Source organism: Fukomys damarensis, unplaced genomic scaffold (genome assembly GCF_012274545.1).
Source record: "Fukomys damarensis isolate Sample0158 unplaced genomic scaffold, DMR_v1.0_HiC HiC_scaffold_10, whole genome shotgun sequence".
Classification (NCBI taxonomy): Eukaryota; Metazoa; Chordata; class Mammalia; order Rodentia; family Bathyergidae; genus Fukomys; species Fukomys damarensis.
The window spans coordinates 7,923,588-7,943,848 of NW_022900922.1; the positions used below are offsets into that span (position 1 = coordinate 7,923,588).

Here is a 20,261-nt window from a genome sequence, read left to right on the forward strand (position 1 = left end):
TAGTCAATTCAGTGAGAAGCCACTGGCACTTTCCAATTTAGAGCATCTTACTGTAGTTGTAGGACAGCGAGGCTCAGAGACCATAGAAAAGGTATAAGGGCCCACAGGGTAATATACTAAAGGCAAAAAATAAAATAAAGGATTATGGGTATCAAAGTGGAAACAATGTCCACAAGTCTATGGTCATAAAGTGGCAACTTTAATTAGAAAGAATGACAGGATAAGGAACAGTATCCTTCTGCATCACTCAGTGTAACTAGACAAGGATCATCAATGATGTCAGATCAATTAGATGAAAGGTTGCTGGGCAATGAGACATGCAGGTATCTCCAAATGTAACTTTACTAACTTCAAATTGGAAAATACACCTTCCAGTGGGGAGACCTGGCAACAAGGGCTATGGGCTCAGCACACCCAACAGAAGGCCACCCCAGAATTGTGCATGCTCTGACGGGACACAAAAAGGCACTGGACAGCTAAGAAACTTTTAGCAGAAAAGGAAATCAGGAGAGAAATGCAGAACGTGCATTCACAAAACCTCAATGTCAGAAAAAATAACAAAAACAAAGGGAGAATCGTCCAAAAACAAAGGAGGTCAAAGGCCATAATACCTAAACATAACAAGTGAACTGATTAAATCCTGTATTTAAAAATATATATCAGACATTTTAGGGACAACCGAATCTGTCTGAGTATGAGCCAGATAGTAAATGATGTTATAAAATTTTAGTTGATTTGCTTAGGTTGATCACATAATACATTTTTTTAAAAATCTTTATTCTTAAAAGATACATGCTCAGCTAGCTCAGCCAAAGAACTCTTTCCTTTGAAAGGGCACAAAGAAAATAAATATATATTCTGTATAAATAGACAGATACATGTGTCTATGCAGAAAAATAGAGATAAAAAACAAATGTAGAATAAAATAAATCTAGAAGAGTAAACTGAATATTCACTATACTAGTCTTTCAACTTTTATGTAAACTTGAAACTTTTCAAAACAAAATGGTTAGAAAAAATGTCTGCAGGTTCAGGAATAAGACTGAGCTGGAATCCTCAGGCCTTGTGCTCTCTGGGCCTTGAAGTACACTACAATGACAAACAGAGGTACAGAAGTATGGCCTCACTCTACCCACAGCACACAGCGTTGCATGATGGAAACTTTGCAGCTGGATCCCCTCTACATGTAGTGGCTGCCAGGGAGTGTGTCACATCCAGGCTAATTTGGCTAGGAAGCAGTTGTCCCCCCGCCACGGCCTCCTTGTCACTAATAAGTTAAGCATATAGGATTGAAGTCCACACAGCAGAGCTCCACAGATACAGCTGGACCTATACTGTGCAAGAGAAAGCAGCAGCCTGTGCTGAGTTCAGTCACGAGAAGGTAAAGACTAACTGCTACTGTGATCAGAAATGCTCAACATAGAATAGACCTGATGCTATTACAAAATGACAACACAAGAGCCTCCTAGAACAGATACAGCTATATACATGAGGATCTCAACGCACATTCAAATTGCTGACCACTAACATATTGCAGGGCCTCAGATTTGAGGCACTACTTATTCTCAATCTCAAGCTTCTTAAAAAACTTTATTTTCCTTTCAAACACTTTATTAACCTTTTTAAAATAAGTCTAAAATTTAATGTCTAATGCTAATCCCATCAAAATTTGCAAGTAACCAAATGAGTTAAGTATTCATGCATTTAAAAGTAGGTACCCTTCTAAACATCACAGTATTAAATAGGACAAGCAAGTCATCCACAAAAGAAACAGTGAGAGTCTGGAGTGGACAGTGGTGCAAGGGCAGCAAAAGACAGGATATACTGTATTCGTGAGGTATGCCTGGATAGATGGGGAACAACACAGAGGAGTAGGGAAAGGGAGTTTTAAAAAAGAATCAAGAAATACCCAAGCTCTGTGTCAGACAGACACATAGACCAGTGAAACAAAACAGAGAGTCCAGAAATATGCATTCATATATATGTCAAATAATCTTTAAGAAGGGTGCCAAGACTACTCAGTGAAGAACCAATTCTTGGCATCACTGATTTTTTGTATTGTTCTCTTAGTCTCCATTGCATTGATTTCTGCCCTGATCTTTATAATTTCCACCCTTGTATGAGCTTTGGGTTTGTCCTGCTCTTCTTTTTTGGAAAGCTTGAGGTTCAGCATCAGGTTATGTAATTGAGCTCGCTCTATTATTCTATCATGAGTATTCACTGCTATGAATTTCCCTTGTAAGACTGCTTTCATTGTGTCCCATAGATTCTGATATGCTGTACTGTCATTGTCATCTAATTGTAGGAAATGTCTGGTTTCTTCTTTAATTTCCTCTGTGATCCATTAGTTATTCAGAAGTGTGTTGTTCAATTTCCATGTGAAATTATACTACAAAGCTACTGTGACAAAAATAGCATGATACTGGCAAAGAAACAGACCTGAGGATCAGTGGAACAGATTAGAAGATATAGAAACAACTCCAGACACACTCAGCCACCTCATCTTCAACAAACACCCTCGCTGGAGGAAAGACAGCCTCTTTAATAAATGGTGCTGGAAAACCTGGGTTTCAGCTTGCCAAAGAATAAAACTAGACCTATTATCTCTCACCATGCACTAAACTAAAATTGAAATGGATTAAAGAACTAAATATTAAAACAGAAACACTAAACTGGCTGAAAGAGAAATTAGGTAGAACTCTTGAAGACAATGGCATAGGAAAAGATTTTATGAACAAAACTTCAGTTGCCCATGAACTAGCACAATCAACAAGTGGGATGTCTATTAAAAAAGTTTCTGCACAGAAAGAGAAACAACCAACAGTGTGAAGAGACAACGCACAATGTGGGAAAAACTTTACCAGCTCTTCCTCAGACAAAGGTCTACTATTTAGAATACATAAAGAACTTAAAAAAAACAACCTCCCAAATTTAAAGACCCAACCAAAAAATGGCATCGGAAATGAACAGACATTTCTCAGAGCAAGAAGTAGAAAGAACAAATAAACATATGAAAAACATTCAACATCACTGGTCATTCAAGAGGTGCAAATGAAAACAACACCGAGATTTTTCACCTCATCTCAGAAAGAGTGGCTGCTATCATGAAATCGACCAATAACAAATGCTGGTGGGGCTGTGGGGAAAGAGAAACACTGCTGCTCCACTGCTCCACCGCTAGTATGAGTGTAGACTGGTGCAACCACTGTGGAAATCAGTATGGAGATACCTCAGAGAACTAGGATTGGTAGTCCCACTTGACCCAGCTATCCCTCTGCTGGTATCTTCCCTAAAGAATTAAAAGAATCATACCACAGTGATATATGTGCACCCATGTTCATAGCGCAATTCATGATAGCTAAAACTTAGAAGCAGCCCAACTGCCCATCAACAGGAGACTGGATAAAGAAAGTGTGGGTTTTTTTTTTTTTTAATCAAATGGAATACTACTTAGCCATAAAGAATGAGAGACTAGAGACATTTCTAACTACATGAATGCACAGTGAGGTGATATTAAGTGAAGTAAATAGGACACATATGTGTAAACACCAAATAGTTACTCTAGTGTGAGAAACTAAAAGTGTAAACAAGGACTAACACCTATAATGGATAACATGGAATAGGAAGAAAAGGTGCAAAGGGGAAGGAGAAGTGGGAGCAGTAGGGAAAAAGAAGGGAAAGGAATTAATATGAGAAAAAGAAAAAATGGAAACAAAGCCTTTGTAGATAGGGAGGGGTGGAGGGGTTGAAGGGAGGGCAGGCAAATGGGGAAAAAATAAGAACGAAGATGGATTATGTAAAGGTGCAAATTTCCAAAGATGAATGTCATTATATTGTATACCTTAAATGTACCGATAAAATTAATTTTTTAAAAAAATGATTAAATCTGTTTGTACTGCCCGTGGTAGGAGTCACACAATGGGACAATCTTGTAGCTATTGCTGGTGGTTCAAACCAGAAGGAATGTGTTAATCTCCAAAATCCTTTGAAAAGTGGAACTAAATGTTAAGGAAGAGAACAGTCTTTTTTAAAAAGAATAAAGTGTAAATGCTGAAAACTAAGATTATAATTAAGTTTTAATGGCAATCCACATAACTTTTTTATTATTAGGTAAGATATCTGAATGACCGCAACTCACTCTGTGTGTCCTTGGAAAACATTTACAGAATGGATGGAAGGGTCCCTGAAATCCCAGAGACGGAAAGTTGTGTCACGAGAGGAGGTCACCACAAGCCGCTGGGTGGGGTGTGTACAACAGTGCGTTAACTCCTGGTCGTGCCCTGAAACCAGAAGATGACAAAAACGCAAGGTCATCCACCTGCAGGTACAGAGTGAAGCTTTTTTAAAAACACAAGAATAAAAAAACACATCTTCATGGGCTCCTTTGCTAATATCCAATGGAAAAGTAAATCTAAAGGAATCATTCAATAACATGTGGATTCACAGTGGGAGCAGTTTTCTCTCCTAAGCTGGAAGCCCCTTCAGCCACCCATTTAAAAGAAACAGGAAACCAGATATATGTACAGTCTATTTTCTGATCCCAACAGTTACATGGCCAGACCCATCACTTTAACAGGCTAAGCACAATGACTTAAATCTTAATTCTTCACCTCTAAAATAAATTCTAATGGCAAAATACTGTGAGCCCTTGGGAAAATGCATGCCCTTCCCTTGGGCAGAAATTATAAATATGGTGAGAGAAATTATGATGCATTATAGGGCAAAGAGAATTTCACAGATGTTACACAGTTGGTTCTGAGTTAATTAAAACAAAGGCTACCCTAGGTGGCCAGACCTTGGGTGTCAAAGAGCCCAGGCCCTCAAAGAAGCTGATTTAGAGCAGTGGAGGTATGCTCCTGTTAGTCTGGAAGACAACAAACTGCCACATGAGGAAAGGCCCTTAGAGGTCTCTGGGAACCAAGTGTGGCTTCTAGATGCTCAGAGCAGTCTTCATCTAAAGAACCCGGGGAGTCTCAGTCACACACACGGTAATAAGGAAGTGGATTCTCCCAACTAGGAAGTTCAAAAGAAAAGTTCAGCTTGGGCAAGACCTTCATTTCAGTCTTTGGGGCCCCAGGCCAAGATGGAGCTACCATGGACCTAGAACTCCTTCATAGGAAATCATGAAGTGGTAAATTCTGTCATTTTAATATACTAAATTTGCAGAAATTTGTCACAGAGAAATAGAAAACTGGTGCAAAAAATCCTATTTCAAATACCTAGCTACTACATGCTATAATTAATCTCCTAAAGATAAAACAAATTGAGCTACCATTAGTTCCATTAGTTAGAAAAGATCTCCAAAAATTACAACAGAAGAGCCAAGAAGACTAAAAGCAATTCTGGTGAGAAATAATTTGCAAGATCAGACTTAAATACATGGACATAAATTGACAACACCCAACCAGGAAGTTCAACGTTCTCATTAAGGTACCTGTGAGAGAATGAACAAGTTCAGACGTCTCGACATCATACAGGTTTGCTGTTCTGTCCCATGAAGCCGTCACTGCCTGCTTCCCTCCAACCAGCCAGTCGGCCGCTATGACCACTCCCTGGTGGCTTTTGAGAGATGTGAGTGGAACCCGAATGGTAGGACAGTCACTGGACACATCCCCATCAGTCTCGGGCTCATCTTTATCAGAGCATTCTATTTCATCTTCTCCAGATATTTGCTGCTAAGAGTAAAATCAGAAAAGAAAGATTTCCTGGGAATCTGGAATGTTTTTTGTGACGGCTACACCATGAGACTATTCTTTCTCTTTCAAGGACTTATTTATCATTATAACCAATACAAACACAGTGTCCAATACATAACTAGCTATCAATTATTTTTTATCAATTTTGATGACTGGCAATAACTGAAGGCCAAATATCAGGAAAAAAAATTAAGGCTAGTATGGCATCAACGAACTACAATTCATTCCCACTACCCAATAAAATGACAAATAAAATTGTTTTCAGTATTTTAAGTTTTTACCACTTGTTAGAAGAAATGCAATACAAAACTAAGAAACAACTAAAAGTCAACAATTTATCACATTACGAAAAGTGCATTTCAATTCTTAGCAGACTTTAAAATACAGGTTTTGAATTCTAAAATAATCCTAAATTAAAATAACTTTTACTATGCTATCAATTAAGTCTTTAGTCAAAAGACAAGGATAAAAGCATAATAACCAATTCTTTGAGAAAATATGTTTATTTATTCAACAAATATTAATCAGGTATTTACAAACTGACTGGGTACTATTTACAAAACAGTGAGGGGGACAGATGATATCTGTCATATGTAAGACTATGATCATTCCAGGTGACTAGAATGCTGGAATAAACAAGACCTTTAAAGTCTCTGCCCACAAGGAATTTTATTCTAATGAGAGACTATACACACATAAATACACATGTGCATGGTGCAAACACATACTGTAGTATAAGAATGTGTCTCACACGAATCTACACACTACTATGAGAATATGTGTCATATAAACACAAACATACAAGAATATGTCGTGCATACAAACTAGTAAGGAAATATGTGAGTATATTTACACAGGTGGCAACAAATGCTATGAAGAAAAGCAGCAAGACAAAGGGTAGTCAAAGAGGTGCTACTTTATATACAATTACCAAGGAAAGACTCTGACAAAGTAACATTTGAGTCAAACTAAAGAAAACAAGGAATTGAGGCATGAAAATTTTAGAAGGACTAGCAGTCAGGCAGAGGAAACAGGTGTAACGGCCTCCATGCTATACAAACTAACGTTGTCAGTATGCATGGGACACAGTGCAAGGGGACGGCAGAAGGGACAGATGAAGTTGTGCAAAACTTGGTATGGTAGACCATGGAAAGAACTCTGGGTTGTATCCTGTGTGTGACAGAAAATTAGACAATTAAGTACAGCTGTGATATAACCTCATTTATGCTGCATGAACAAAGGGAAAAATAAATACAAGCTAAACTATGTCTCCTGCAAACTCATGTATGGAGGCTTTAACCACAGGACTTCAGAATGTACTTGGAAACAGAGCCTTTAGGGGGGTACTTAAATTAAAAAGAGGTCATCAGAATAGACTCTAATCCAATATAAGCGGTGTGCCCTGCTCCGCCCCTTTTTCCAGTAGTGGGGAATGAGCCAAAGGCCTTAACACTGAGTTATATCCCCAGCTCTTTTTAGTTTTTTGAGACAAAGTCTCACTAAATTATCCAGGTAGGACTTGAATTTGCCATCCTGTCTCAGCCTCACCAAGGATTACTAGGAGTGTGCTACTGCACCCAGCTACAACCGTTATCTTATAAGAGGAAACTGGGACATGAAAAGGCAGGACCATGTGAGGACATGGTGAAAAGGTGATCATCTGCAAGCCACAGATAGCAGCCTCTGAGGAAAGCAATCCTGCTGATACCTTCATCTGGAACTTTTAGCTTCTAGGACTGTGATAACACAGATTTGTCACTGAAGCTGTCCAGCTGTACTTTTTGGTCATAGCATCCCAGGTAAACAACAGAGAGAAAGTGAACGATTAAAGAAGGTGGCCTGGACTAGCATGGTGGTGCTGGAGATACAAGAAGAGCTTATTAAAACACCCTCTGGGTAAAGCTTCAGGATTTGCACATAAGTTGATATCACACGGAATATGAAAAAGATACAAGAGTCCAAAGCACTAAGCAAATGATGGTGACATTTTGTGAAGTGTGCAGCACAACAAAAGGAGCAAGTTTGGGAGACACCCAGAACTCAACTTCAGATACAGCAGGTCTGCAATTTCGACAGGACACCCAGTCAGAGATGGAGTGAGTAGTTAGATGACCACAGAAACGTGGATTTAAAAGGAGTCACAGACAGAATGCAAACCTGGGAGCCAGCAGCAGCAGATGGTTCTCAAATCCACAGGTGCTGAGATCAGCTGGGAACTAGTGCAGAACAGATAAGCAATGGAGTGTCAAGAGAGACTCCTACACCAGTGAGTTGTGGAGCATCAGAGAAGCGATACTGTACCAAGACTCAAGAAGAATGAAGAAGACAGGAGAAACAAGGTATGTGCTGGAAGGAGAGCCACAGTTAAGAAATGCAATGACAAAACCCAAAAAGCAAACTACTGTATCTGCCGGGTGCAATGGCACATGCCTGCAACCCCAGGACTGAGACAAGCTGAAGCACAAGGATCACGAGTTGGAGTCCTACCTGAGGAAATTAGTGAAACCCTGTGTCAAAATAAATTTTTTAAAAAATTTTTAAAGGAAACAAAAATGTTCATTGGGTGAGCAACATGGAGGGGATGGGGACCATGATGGAGGCCCCGGAGAACAACAGGGACGCAAAGGAGGCCTGAGAATAGTGGGAGAGAGAGGACTGCAGGTAACACTTCTGAGGTGAGGGTGAGAAAACCAATGAGGTGCTAGTTCTGGATGAGCCGTGGGACTGATGTGGGAAGGACCTAAAAGAACACTCTAATGACAGAGGACAGAAGGAATCACCGCATGAGCAACATCCACAGGAGAAGTGGGAATAGCACTTCAACGATGGAGGCAAGGTCGCACCCCAAGGAGTATAAGAGGACAGCTGGTGTCATGAAGACATAGCTGGGAGAGGAAGGTGCAGAGTTCTCTCTAACTGATTCCATCTTCTCAAAGAACTAAGAAGCAGAAGCTGGGAGGAAGGAAGGAATGGAAAGTGCAATGGGAGTGTCACAGCACAGGGCCTGACTGACATGAGAGGCCACAAATTCAGCCTAAAGTTGAATGCAGGAGAGAGGAAAAGTGGATTTAACCAAAATTAGGATTTCTTCAGGGACCAAGGATCCACAATCTAGTGAGCCAGACCAACACAAATGCTTATACAATAAACTAACCATTTCAGACTATAATACCAGCTATAATACCAGAGAAAAAGTACAGGATGACTTGACAGTACGTAAGCAGAAACTAACTCTCTAAGGAAGTTAGATCTTAGTGACATTAAGGATGAGGATGTTGGAGTAGGTGAGGAAACAGCTCAAGAAAGGAAGAGAAAGAGGTAAGTATAGGGTAGAAGAGTAGTTAAGTAGGACAGTGATGAAAAATACTAAAAAAGGCTCATAGCTCCCAATACCGGAGGGAGGAAGACTAGTTAAGACAAAACTGCCATGACCTGGCTAGAGAAGCTGCACGCTCATAAATCTGCAAAACAGTAAAGGGTCAACAAAACCCTTTCCACAGAAACTTTATTCCTCGTTCCTTCCACTCAAGGCAAAATGACTCCTAGTGGATAAACTGCAACTAGGCAAAGAGGAATTCAGTTACCATAAATTCCTGGTCTGACTGATGCAGCTTGGCACCTGTTAGAAGTTATCCCTGGCTGTGCCCATGGAGTGTTTCAGAAAGAACTGGGTCCTGCGCCATACAGCTTCTCACCAACTGCAGCCACTATAAAGAGCCCTCGTCACCTGCCCCTGTGCTACCCCTGGATGCAGAGGAAGAGCACAGCTCTGGACAGCTAGTAGGCAGGTGCCTCTGTGGACAAGTGTGTGAACAGCTGCAAGGGTTCCAGCAGACAGGAATATGGATGTGATCTCTAAAACAGGTTGGTCCACATGGTGCTCGGAGGAAACCTCTGTTACACACTGCAGAAGAAGTATCTCAGTATAGAGAAAAGGAGATTCAAGAACTGGAATCAAAGCTGGGCACAGTGGTGCATTCCTGTACTCCTAGCTAGCAAGGAGCATGAGGCAGGGGGATCATAAGTTTAAGGCCAGCCTAGGCAACTTAAGATCTCCAGCCATCTTGAAAAGACAGGAAAAAAAGAAAAAAAGAATTGAAATCAATTAAGATTTCGTGGATTGTTTGGAAATGGTGGTTGGGGAGGATAAAAGAAAGTGGTATGTCAAAGAAAATGCAAACTTTCTGACAGTTTTGTGAACTTCTGGACCCCTGACCTGTAACAATGAGCTCAAAGGGCTATTCACTAGATACTTTTTTTATGGAAGGAAATAAATGACTAAGAATACAAAGGAGCTACTTCCTTACACAGGAAACATCTGAGGAGGGTTGAGAGTAAGACCATGTATTCAGCTGAGGTAATGATTAATGAGTAGCACATGAAAGAATCCCTGGGAAGGACCACACATGGTGGCTACACAATACAGGGGCTCAGAAAGGATCCTGGAGCACCCGGTTGGCAGGATCCATGTTTTAAAAAGTGAAACAACATTCAAGGGCCATTAGAAACCTCTGAGATAACACTGTTGCATTTTTACTTTCAAATGGAAAAAAAAAAAAAATCAACCCTCCTAGTTAAATTAATGACTCAGTGTCACATAACTAGTGTGTGACATAGTTATTTCATTGATAATCTAAATGTTTACACTACATCATCCAAATATCTATTAACACTGTGGGTCAAGTAAAACTCACTCATGAAAACATCTGTAAGAAAGCTGTACTGATTCAGAATAAACACAAACTTTAACAGATTAGACGTTACTGAAAAAGGATAGAACTACTAAGCAAATCTGAGTGAAGACCGATAAGCACAAAGTTTAAGAAAAAAAGTTGCTTTCAACCAAAGAATTATGCATTCAGAATCCATCCTCAGCAGTGCCTCTAAAGCAGTTCAAGTTACTGATCAAGCTGTAGTGGGCAATACAAGTTGAGTTTTAATTCAAACTCAGCCCATCCTACATTAGTCCCAAATCCAGAGAGCAATTATCCAGCAAGAAGAGTTTATGTACAGAATGCCAGCAAAGTAATAAATAACATATTAAAAGTAAATTAAGTTTTTCAATTTACATACTATTCAAAAACCTTCCCTCTGATGAAATTGGTGCTTTTAAAACTATTTCATTTGAAAAAAGCCAAATGATGTTATTTTTTAAACTTTCTGAACATTGATCTTCACCTTCATTTCTTTGCCTTCAGTGCTCATTTTGCCTGTTTCTTAAATGAATATACAAGTTAAGTATGCCATATAATGAAATGTTTGGTAATTTTACAAGGGAGAAAATGTGTTAAGATACATAATAGTCCTTCCTTATATATGGGGGTATACTCCAAGTTCTGCAGATGTATGAAACCAGATAGTACTGAAGCCTATACAGGTATATACTACTAATTCCTATACAGAACATACATACCTATGACAAATGTCATAGGTACCCATGTATACATTAGGCATAGTAACTGACTAACAACAACAACAACAAAACAGAATAGTAATAATATTTTGCTAAAAGTATATTTAGAACTTACAAATTATTTATTTATGGAATTTTGCAGTTAATATTTTCAGACCACACTTGAGGTAAGTGAAACTTTAAAAAAAAGCAAAACTGTGCATAAACAGGGACTACTGCACGCTAACACAAAATGAACAGGCAAGACCACTCAATTAAATAAAACTCATTTAACATCACTGGAATTAAATGCTTAACATATATCCAAACAGAAAAATGTTTAGAATGTTTGTAAAGCAGAAAACTAATATTCAAAGCTAGAAATATCAAAACTAGATTACTGTCATCCTCACAATCACAGCCCAACACAAACTGAAACTTTACAGATCTGTATTTGACTCCATGTAACCATTCGCTGTCACCATTTCCTCTGTCTTACACAACACAGGAAAGGGGTAAACAACTGTGACGACAATACTCTTAAGATTTACACTAAAAGAAACTAGTTGAAGATACTCATCATTCAAAGGAAAATTAAAGCCTCTGCTTGATCATGTATCTAGGGACTTATGCTGAAGTTACCTATCAAACAGCACAAAGCAAACAGTAATTCAAGGATCTCTTGCACAGTAATTCATTCTTCTCAATATGCAACATCTTTGGTTAACTATGTCAAAATTTTACTCACATAAAAATGTTAATGCCTCCTTACAAGCCATCAACTTAGGCAGTAATAAAAATCTATCAAAAGTAAAAAAAAAAGTGTCTAACAATATATACATGAAACATTAAGAAATATAATCTGAACATTTAAAAAAAAAATTTTGGGGGGGGGTTTGAGACAGGGTCTCACTATGTAGCTCGGGCTGCCTTGAACTCACTATGTACCCAGGCTGGCCTCAAACTCACAGTGACCCTCCTGCCTCATCCTCCCAAGTACCGAGGTTACAGGCACCACCATGCCTGGCAAAACATAACATTTAAAGAGATGAATGTTACAAAGGCTAAAGCAAAAAGATGCCTATATAAATAAAAATACTTCTTTTAAGATCTTGTCATAGCTCCAGCTGCCGTAACAAAACACTACTAAATGGCTTCAACACAAATTTATTTTCTGAAACAGTTATGGAAAGCAGAAGTCCATGATAAAGGTACCAACCAACTGGCTATCAGTAAGAACTCTTGTCCTGGCTGGCAGACAGTCACCTTTTCTCTTCTCTGTGTCCTCAAATGATAGGACAGAGAAAGTGAGCTAGCTAGTGTCTCTTCTAAGGACACTATCAGTGTCTAAGGACATTTATCAGTTGAGTATCCCAATCTTATGAACTCACTTAACCTTAACTACTTCTTTAAAGTCCCTATGTCCAAATACAACCACATTTTGGATCAGAGCTAAAACAAGAATTCTGGAGAGACACATTTAATCTGTAACATTCTGCCCTGGTCCTCCAAATTTCATGACCTTATATGGCATACACTCATTCCAGCCCAAAAGCCCCTAAAATCTTAACTCATTCCAGCATTAACACTAAGTCTAAAGACCAGAGTCTTACCAAAATGTCATCTAAATTGGGTATGAGTGAGACTAGAGGTACAATTCATTATAAGGCAAAATTATTTTCTAGCTGTGACCTACCAAAACTGAATTTTATTTTTTCCAAAATACAGCTAAAAGACCCCATTCCAAAAAGGAGAAATAGTAAAGAAGGAAGGGAAAAAAAGAAGCCCCAAGCAAGTCCAAAACCTAACAAGGCAAATTCTGTTAGATCTTAAGGCTCTTTGGCTCAACATTCTGACCTCCAAACTGCCAAGATGGCATCATTACCCCACGGTTCAGCTGGGCATCCCCACTGATATGGGCATTGGGCAAAGGTATCCTGGCCCCCAGACATCAAATAGGCACCACTGAAACTGAGGAGGAACCAATCTTGTTCCCTGGGTCTACAGTGGAGTAACAGCCCTGTCAATCTCCAAGTCATCGATGATATGTGTTCAGAGCCACACAACTATTTTCTGGTGCTTGTAGAATCTACAGTCTTTATTTTATTCTGTATTCTCTGGTTCCTTTACTCCCACCTGGCAGTGTCTTCACTAGAATAATTACTTCTCTGTTCCTAACTACTGCTGCAGTAGGTGATTTGAAGTTCACACTTAAACTAACTGACCTCCTTATCAAATGAATGTTCAGTCACACTTTTAAGTGTTCTCTTCAGAATAAGCTTTCTACTTTCTACAATACATAGAATTTTCCAAATCTTCAAGCTCCAGTTCCCTTTTGCTGAACAATTCCTTCAATTTCTCTCTCATATTTTACTCTAAACAGTCAAGAGAAACCAGGCCACAGCCTTAACACTTTCCTCAGAAATCTCAGCCAAATATCTTGAGTTTATCATGAAATTAGAAATTCTACCTTCCACAAAACACTAGGACACAGTTCAGCCAAGTTCTTTAGTACTTTGTAACAAGGATGACTATTTCTCGAATTTCCAATAACCTCTTTCTCATTTCCTTCTGATGAGACTGCACCAGAATGGCCTTTGATGTATATATTTGCACCATTCTTATTCATGATCATAATTGTATACCTCTAAAAAATAGGAGCTTCCTTTCCAACACTCCTTTCTTCTTCAGCCATCACCAGAATAATCTTTAACATCTATGTTTCTGTTAATAATCCGCTCATGGCAATCTGTATTTATTTTAGCAAGTATCTCAAATGCCTCCAAGCCATTTAAGTAAACATTTTTAGGTATGTCTTACGTCAGCATCCCACCTCTGGTACCAAAATCTATCTTAATCAGCTCCAGCTGCTATAACAAATTACCACAGACTGTGTAACTCATGAACAACAAAAATTAATTTTCTAATAATCCTAAAGGTCAGAAGTCTAGGATCGAGATTCCTGACAATTTTGTTCTGGTGAGGGCTTTCTTCCTGGCTGGCAGACAGCATCCCTCTCACTCTGTCCTCATAAGACTGGGGGGAGAAAGAATGAGCGACAGTGAGGGACAGGGAACATGCACTTACCCACAATGTCTGATGTCCCTTCCTACAAGGTCACCAATGTCCTCAGATTAGGCTACATGCTTATGACCTCATTTAACCTTAATTACTTCCTGGAGGCCCCATCTTCAAATACAGTCACACTGGAGATTAGGGCATCAATATATGAATTTGGGGACAGAAGGAGGGGGCACATTCAGTGCAAAGTAGACACTACAAATTTATTCTAAAATTGGCAAATGCTCAGAATCCTACATTGGTAGGCCCATGTTGAGTTTTCAGGGAAAGTAAATGTGCTTACACTAGTGTCGGCAACAGGCTGGGGTGTCGGCAGCTGTACCACATATCTCCAAATATGAGCAGTCTGATCTCCAGAGGCTGAAGAGAGAAATTGGGGGAAAATTACCCAATGTACACACGATGCAAAAAATGTGCTCTTTGCTACGCCCTACTAAACATCATCAGATTAGATATTTTTCTAACAGTGATCATTTAGTAAAATGAATGTACTTTAGCAATTTCAGAGACTACAGAATGCTATTAAGAACAGGGTAAATGTGCAAATTTAGGATTATAATTACTGATAAAGGTGTTTCCCCTTTCATTTGGGGTAGAAAAGTGCAGAGATTCAGAAAAAAATTTATAAGTAGGAGATTTTATTTTTTATCTACCCAAGAGAAATTCAGTTATCCTGTAACTTGTCACTGTAATAGATTGGGAGACATTTCAGGAAATTTCCATCCACTCATTGGTAGGACTTTATAATTTGTCAGGCATAGATTTTTACTATTTGTGCCACTTTCCTGCTCCTCTCTGCACCAACTAAAGCTTGTAAGGAAATGCTTTGACTTAGGAATGAAAAGACAAAGGCTATCACTACGGAGTACAGAAATGTCCCTCAGTATACCAAAATAATCAAGTCTCACCCCTCACAGAAAACAAATCTAGCTTCTGTCTTCTCTTCACTGCTGCAGAGCACCTCTAAAGAAGACACTAAGTGTTGATGGCAGTATATGTCCTTTTAATGCAGAAATCAATTTATTGCCCTGACTTGCCAATTTCTCTTCAAATCAACATTACATAGAAATCACAGTTTAACTCTCCTCTCTCTATAACCAACCCCATTACTTTACTTGTTTCAAAGTTTCTATCGGTTCCTTCTTGAAATGTTTCTTGGTTTCATCCCTCCTTTCTAGCCTTTGCTTTATGTCTACAAAGACCCAACTGCCACTGGTCTCCTTGCTTCTCTCCTGTTTCCAATCAATATAATAAGGCTTAAATTCCAACTTTACTCCTCAAATATTTACTAAGGTATAAATTAGCTATTATGGTCTAGGCCTGTGAAAATGACTTTCAGATTAACTTCCCACCACATAATTCTCACATATAAAAATTATCTTACAAAACTGAGTAACTTACTGCATCTCACATAGCAAATGCACTCATACTTGAGCTCCCTGCCTAAACAATTCCATGTGCATGAAGCACATGGTTATCTCAACGCTCATTCTGGGATCAGTAAAATCTGATGGGCCCAATCCAGGCAGCCACCCATTTTCTGTAAATAAAGAGCTGTATCTAGTCATCTGTGTACTCTGTTCCTTTCACACTCAACAGCAGAACTAAACAGTTGTGACAGAGACCTTCATTGTCACAAAGCTAAAATACTTACTACTTGATCCTTCACAGAAAGCGTGTTGATCTCTGATCTATCAAGCCTATGTATATACTCTTCAAAGTAATTACCAGTTACCCCAAAATATCACAGGGCTCTGTAGGCATTTAACAGTTTTATAGAAAATGTTCTCACTACGTTAAGGCTACCCTCCAAAAGGAACAACTGAAGGTGCTTTTAAAACCACAATATAGAATATGCCAAATGTACATTTACTACAGAGTAGGTAAATTATCTAGAAAGAAATGAAGAGCTCGCTTCAGCAGCACATATTCTAAAATAGAAAGAAATGAAAATGCCGACTGAAAAAAACTGCTCTTTCTCAGCATTATTTCTCTCATTTCTTTATTTTAGATGAATATAAAATTAGGAAACAGAGTAATGGTGCTTCAAAGAATCATGTCATAGGCAATAAATTTTGGGGGGGTACTGGGGATCAAACTCGGGTCCTCCCGCTTGCGAGGCAGGCAGTGGAACCATTGAGCTAAATCCTCGGCCCAATAATAAAATTCTTTACAAAAAAAAGATTTCAAGAAGAATATGAGCTTATTTTAATACCACAATAAATTCAAGTCATTCTAATTGGTGATCCACTATTAATATTAAAAAGCATTACTCTGTGTATTTTTCTTTATTCATTTTTTTTTCTTTTTTTCCAGTACCAGGGATTGAACCTATGCTTGCCAGGCAGGCAGGCACAGCACCACTGAGCTCCCTCCCCAGCCCTATTCACTTCTCATTTAACTCATAAAATGCCCAAATTTCATAAAAGCCATGGATAATTCTGATGCCACCAATAAATATTTCTAGTTATTTTAAGATTAATAATAATTTGTTCAATAAAGATAAAACAACATACCAGTGAGAGCCAACTGCTCTGAGGGATGAAATTTTATAGAATTTACTGCAAAATAAAAAGATTATAAACAGGTTTAACACAATAAGAACACGTTATAAATATTAGCTACAGCACATAATGCAAAGTAAGATAAAAAATTAAAGGAACTATGAAAATTCAATATTAGATCCTCTGATTCAATTCAACTCTGAACAAATAAGTTAGAATAGAGCTACAATAAAAAAGTATGAATTATGAAATTACTCTTATAGGACTCATAGAAGAACAATAATAGTCTATTTCTTTTAATAGGGAAGTTATTTAGAGCTAAAAACAATGAAGATGAAAAAAGAAAACAATAACTGTGACAACTAGCAAGGGCAAATTATAGTGTTATAGTGTACAGACCCCACTTACTGCGTGACCTTTAACCTCACCCTGCTGGCCTTCCCACCTTACAGAACCCCAACCTATCCCACAATAAGAGGAGACCCCATGAGCGAATTTCTACAGCCTGGGCAAACAAATTGAGATTAGTTTAAACCCAGTTGTGATATCCTCCCATTCTCCTTTATCCAGATGCTCCATTGAGACAAAAAGGTAAAGGTATAATGAAGTTCAGATGAAACTTCTGTTTGTTTGTTTTGTTTGTTTTTTAAGACACGGTCTCCTTCTGTAGTTCAGGCTGGCCTTGAACTCACTATGTAGCCTAGGCACTGGCAATCCTTCTGCCTCAGCCTTCCAAGCGCTGGGATTACAGGAGTGTACCAACATACTGGGTTGGAAACACTCGTTTTCCTAATAAAGGAGGTACACCAGAATAGAGTCCCAACACCTCACCTTTTCGTTCTTTGAATATAAATGAGATATCTCAATGGGTGACCAATAGAACAGCAAACACAAGCACATAAACCAGCACACTGAGGCTGGAGTTCATCTCAACAAGTCTGCTCAGATACTGCACTGATCCTGAGCCCGCATACCCACCTGGGATTTTCCTCAAGTAAACCCCAGCTCTTAGAATGAATTAAAATCACTGTCAGCCAGTTTGACACAGAGCTAAACTGAAGTCACTCTGGGGAGGCTCAACTCCCATTTCCACATCTTGTGAAAAACACACATGTCCCTTACATAAAACACAGCATAAATTTTACCAAACTTCAGTAATTTATTTTAACATCAATGTGCTGGCTACACCATTAGAATTTTATTTTTCTAAGAAACTAAAAAGAAAAATATAGAAGATGCTCTTTTACTATAAACATTAAAGTATAAGTAACTAAGAAAAGCTAATGATTGTGGACACCTTTAAAGTGATAAATTAAAGCAACATATGCTAAAAATAAATTTAAGAAATCTTAGATGATGCAGACACAGAATACTTATACTTTTAACAAAGTTATGCTATATTTTTGAGCACTTATTTTTTATTTATTTGTTTATTTACTTCAGGCATTATGTTAGAAAACTGTAGGCAAGATAACAGTCCCAAGGCTCAAGTGTGTGGGATATAAGGGGGAAAAGAAGATATGTTAAGTCAACAGTGAAGATATATAAATAAGTAGTATTAAATAAGTAGTATGAGAAATGTATGAACTTATTCATACTCTAACAAGAAAAGCCCATGGCAAGAATAAGACAGAATATAACAAGAATACCTGAAAGACAGGATCCTAAGAAAGGGAAGAGTGAAGAGTCTGCAGCTTACCCAGAGCTCTAGCCTTGACCACTAAGATGAACAGAAAGGTGCTGAGATGAAGGAATCACCCAAATGTGTAACTCCAAAGAACCTCAAGGCAATGCTAACACTGAGTCGGTCTGCAAAGGTTAAGGGTGCAGCAGCAATTGGCAGAGGGCAGGCAACCTCTGACAGATACAGCCTGGGCATAAGAGTATTCCAGGTAGAAAGGTCTCATAGAACAAAAGTGAGGCATGAAATCTGGTCAAGACACTGGCACATACACAGGTATAAGTGAAGAGGCGGAAAAGAGCTACTACGGAGAGCACAGATTACAGACAAAAGAAGCACAATAATACCGATTATCCTTTATTTATCCTGAACATAACCAAACTGCCATTACCATAAAAATAAACTTCTAAAACAGATACATATTTTGTAATGAGTAATACATAGTTACACTTATAAAATTTCCTACAATTGGTTTATATACAATATTAAATAAAACATAGCTAACATTATTTGTGCACTGTTAAAACACTAAGCTTTTTTCCTTTTTTAAATTCATACAAGCTGAAGGCAGTGTTCATCCTAGTCTCCAAAAAACCACACTGTCCACTTACAACAAAACTTTCTATCAAATATATAATTTTCTATTGATATAGTTGATTTCAGTCACGGAAAATTTTTAAATTATCAATATAGTGAACACTTCTGACTACAGCACTCATCGAAGTAAATGCTTACCTGAACCCACGTGGCCCGAGTATTTGACAAGGCACTTTCCTGTCTCTATGCTCCACAGCAGAGCTGTGTGATCTGCAAGACCAAAACAGAAAAATCATTAATTTAGCCATCAACAAATTTATAGTCCTTTTAATAAAATAGGGAATACGACAGATATTTAAAAATGAGAAGTTATGCTACTGCAAATATTTATAACTTGATTCTACTAATCTAAAGTTTAACTGCTCTAAGAAAAACATTTCCACAAAGATTGGAGAGGTTGTAACTTGTCTGAGGCCATGTAGTGGGTTTACCTTTGTTAAGTGATTTGTTGGTTTTCTGTAACAGCTTTTAAGATTCTGTCCTCGTGTTAAACTTCTGCAACTTTGACTAGGGTGTGCCATGGAGGACTTCTTTTCTGATCATGGCACTTTGGGGAACTGTATGCTTTACTTTTCTGTACACTAAATTCCTTCCCCATACTTGGAAAGTTTTCTGCAACATATTTTTTAATATGTCTTGACTTTTTTTTTTTGTTTTTTTGAGACAGGGTCTCACTATGTAGTTGAGACTGACCTGGAACTCACTATGTAGCCCAGGCTGGTCTTGAACTCACAGCAATCCTCCTGCCTCAGCCTCCCGAGGGCTTGGACTTTTTTTCTAACTCCAATTAATCTTAGGTTAGTCTTCTTGGTATCACCTAGCAGCAGCAGTATCCACTTCCCCTATTCTCTAATTGTTTTTGAGGTATCTCTGAGTGCACAGTCATGCCCATTAACCTATCTTCTAGGTCCCATACTCTACCCTCATGCTAGTCACTTCTGCTGTCCATACTTTCAATAGAATTTATCTCCTGAATTTCTATTTGATGGCTTTTCATAAACACTAGTACTTTAAAAAATTGGTCATTCATGTTTTGAATTATTTTGATTAGCTCCACAAGCTTTTCACATATTTGTGTGTCTTTTAAATTCACTGGCCATTTTTGCTTATTATGTCCATGATCTTCTTAATTATTTCTTTGGGCTCATCAAGTTTATTTCTTCTCTTATCATTTCATATAATTCAGCCATTTTGATTTTTAATTTCATTCTCAAAAATGCTCCTTGGATTTGTTCTGGGGGTACTGGGAGTTTTTTAAGACATTTTGTTACCTTGTTTTCTTATGGGTTTTGTGTGTATGTTTTGGGTTC

The 20,261-nt window shown here is 38.3% G+C and overlaps 1 protein-coding gene across 12 annotated transcripts in view; it reads right to left on the minus strand.

The window, feature by feature from the left end:
• Wdr37 (WD repeat domain 37) overlaps positions 1 to 20,261 on the minus strand; it is a 77,256-nt gene that overhangs the window by 23,823 nt on the left and 33,172 nt on the right. For 11 of the 12 annotated variants that reach the window (XM_010615745.3, XM_019206261.2, XM_010615743.3 and 8 more), the window contains 5 exons: positions 19,090 to 19,161; positions 16,686 to 16,730; positions 14,453 to 14,529; positions 5,435 to 5,675; positions 4,139 to 4,280 (listed from right to left, as the gene is read on the minus strand). In XM_010615745.3, coding sequence (XP_010614047.1) covers positions 4,139 to 4,280; positions 5,435 to 5,675; positions 14,453 to 14,529; positions 16,686 to 16,730; positions 19,090 to 19,161 — 577 coding nt within the window. The remainder of the gene's footprint in view (positions 1 to 4,138; positions 4,281 to 5,434; positions 5,676 to 14,452; positions 14,530 to 16,685; positions 16,731 to 19,089; positions 19,162 to 20,261) is intronic. The other variant, XM_010615749.3, reaches the window with a different exon arrangement.